General features: G+C 41.7%; 1 protein-coding gene across 1 annotated transcript; it reads left to right on the forward strand.

The window, feature by feature from the left end:
- Positions 1 to 270: 270 nt before the first annotated feature.
- Positions 271 to 1,548, forward strand: LOC135651381 (putative disease resistance RPP13-like protein 1). Its single transcript, XM_065171446.1, has one exon. The coding sequence runs from the start codon at positions 271 to 273 to the stop codon at positions 1,546 to 1,548; it is 1,278 nt and encodes a 425-aa protein (XP_065027518.1).
- The last annotated feature ends 1,263 nt before the right edge of the window (positions 1,549 to 2,811 follow it).

Raw genomic sequence — 2,811 nt, forward strand, 5'->3', positions numbered from 1 at the left:
ATCTAGATTGTTATCATGATCTAGTGGTTACATGATGATTTCAATAAACCACTTGATCATGATCTAATAGTTTCAATAACTACCTTATGATCTAGTAGTTATAGGGTAGTTGTCATTAGGTCCTATAAATAGGACCTTAGTTCATCTAGCAAGGCATTGAGATTGAGGAGAGGAAGATAAAGAGTCTGTGTGCATTTGGTATCGTAGTATTCTGTTTCTTTCTTGTTCCTCCATCTCCAACATCATGTACCTAAGGGAATCGGAAAACTGATGAATCTTAATCATCTTGAAGGATTTGTGATCGGTCATAGCGACCCAACGAACGAGTTGCACGAGGAGGGGTGTGACTTGGAGGAGCTACGAGCTCTTTCCAAGCTTAGATGTCTGAGAATATACCGGCTAGAGAGGGCAGTAACGAGAGTCTCAGTATTCGTGGATAAAATTCTTCTCAAGGAGTTGACTTTATATTGGATATCTCCAGAAGAAGATGGCGATGATGAGGGGGACGATGGTGAGGGTGATGGAGATGGCAGAAACTACGATGATGATGATGAGGAAGGAAATGAAGAGGACAACGGAGATGAGGATGAGGGCCATGGAGTCACATGGACTGAGCAGCAGTTCCAGGCAGTTGAGAAGTTATGCGATGAACTCTCTCCCCCATCCAGCCAGCAAGATCTTACCATTCGACGATTCCCCGGTCGGCAACTCCCATGCTGGTTGATGTCAACCTCACTAGACAAATCCTTCCCTAATCTGGCATTTTTGAAGTTTTGGTACCTCAAATCATGCACGGAACTGCCTCCTCTAGGCATGTTGCCCCTTCTAAAACATCGTGACATCACCGGCGGTGAAGCCATCAAAACCATTGGGCCTGAGTTTCTGGGCCGCAAGTTCCCTGGAGCTTCCGCATTTCCAAAACTTGAACATCTGGAGTTTGACGAAATGCCCAACTGGGAAGAATGGTCAGTATGCGGGATGGAAGAAAATGGTCAGGGACCGCACCTCAAGCTCTTTCCTAATCTGAAGATATGCAAGATGATAGACTGTCCGAAACTGAGAGCTCTTCCAGAAGGCCTATCCCATGCTACCAAGTTGAAGGAATTGTATCTTGATAGTACTCAAGACTTGAGAGAAATCACAAACCTCCGCTTGAATTACAAGCTCGAGGTCAAAGATAACACGATGCTGAATAGATTATCCAACCTTTCCATGAAGTATCTGAAGGTGGAAGATTGTCCGAATCTGGAGTACGTGGAGAATCTCGACAGGTTGCAACAGCTGGTCCTGATATGTCCACGACAAATGAAGCAACTTCCGCAGTGGCTGTCAACCCTAATTCGGCAGCGCCAAAGCATTCCTTCCGCTCAGTGGAGCTTCAGAAAACTGGAACTGCAATGCAACATCGTGTTGCTGAAGAGCTGTCTCGTGGGCAACGAGAATTGGCATATCATTCAACAGATTCCAGATGTCATAATTCAAACCTATTCCAGGAAAAAGTATATTCGATATAGTAAGCATCCACGCATGTACGATGCAAAAGTATGATGAATTCGCCGTTCCAGTAAGTTCATTATCCATTTTCTTTTCTATCTATCCCATGACTGTATATACATATATGTGTATTTGTTTTCATGTACGTTGACTTTCTCCTTTCGTACAGGATCAATAAAAGGCCTCTGCCCGGTTATTCTACTTATAGATTTTTTGTGAATAAAGAAGCTATTTGGAGCAGGGATTCGATGATGTTGTCCTACTATCAAGCCTGTATGCTTGTTTGTTTCCTTCTACGTTACTTATTTGTGTATTTGCATCTCCACAATAATTTATCTTTCCAAAAGAATTTGGAACAAATGATGTGGTCATGTAAATAGTATGAAGGCGTTGTCCATAGGCTAGCTCAGCATGAAGATGTTGTCACTGATCCATATACGGAGATGGCACAGGGAAATGATTGACAAGAATCTACTGACAAATTTTCGTGCCTCATCGCAAGTACATTACTCTTCCCTTTTCTCTTGTTGGTTGCTTTTAGCTGCTTATATTTTTAGGTTTTATTACTACATAAAGTTCTCGATGTTTCTCTTCTTCAAATGCTTCCTTTGGCAGGTCATAAAGGGCTGAATCCAAAGCTAGGTTCTCCTTCAACGTGAAGGCGGCTGCATCCTCTTCGAGGCAAAAAAGGAATCCAAAAGACATCTAATCGGTCATTGTGGCTACAACTTCACAGCATTCTTCACTTTCTGTTCTTTCATCTTTGTGGAGCCTCCCGGTCATATATGGGGAGTTATTTGCTTGCATGAAGACTTTAGCAGTACGGTGCGAGAGAGCCCGTGTGTATACAGAAGATGGAGCTACGTTGGATGTTGCATGACCTCTAGTTTGATGTGTGTTCAGATTGTTCCTTGTTATATTTGATCAGAATAATATTTTTATTGGAAGCTTTGCATCGTCGCCTCTTACGACTGTTGTTGACAGGTTCGAGAGACTGAGTACTCCTTGTACGAGTTTGTGTCCATTGTGTAACAACACTCTATTTATTGGGTTGGTATTATTAATTTTCTTTTAATAGCGGCTGACACGCAGGTTTTGGTCTCACTTCCTTCTCCTCAGTTGTGTAAAGGTGATCTAAAAGGTCATTATGGTATATTAGAAGGAAAAAAGGAAAACCGAAACCAGAATCACAGAAATCACAGAAAAAAATGAATATTTTCTTTAAAAAATCTTATTTTAATCAACATAACTGTTGATTGCGGGGTTATAGTTCATATGGATGTTCGATAACCTACACTCAATAAACTTAGTAGTGCC

The sequence above is a fragment of the Musa acuminata genome, chromosome BXJ3-10 (genome assembly GCF_036884655.1).
Source record: "Musa acuminata AAA Group cultivar baxijiao chromosome BXJ3-10, Cavendish_Baxijiao_AAA, whole genome shotgun sequence".
In the NCBI taxonomy this organism is placed as follows: domain Eukaryota; kingdom Viridiplantae; phylum Streptophyta; class Magnoliopsida; order Zingiberales; family Musaceae; genus Musa; species Musa acuminata.

Coding starts and splice junctions, on each gene's coding strand:
- LOC135651381 (XM_065171446.1), top strand. CDS start 271: ATGAATCTTAATCATCTTGAAGGATTTGTGATCGGTCATAGCGACCCA.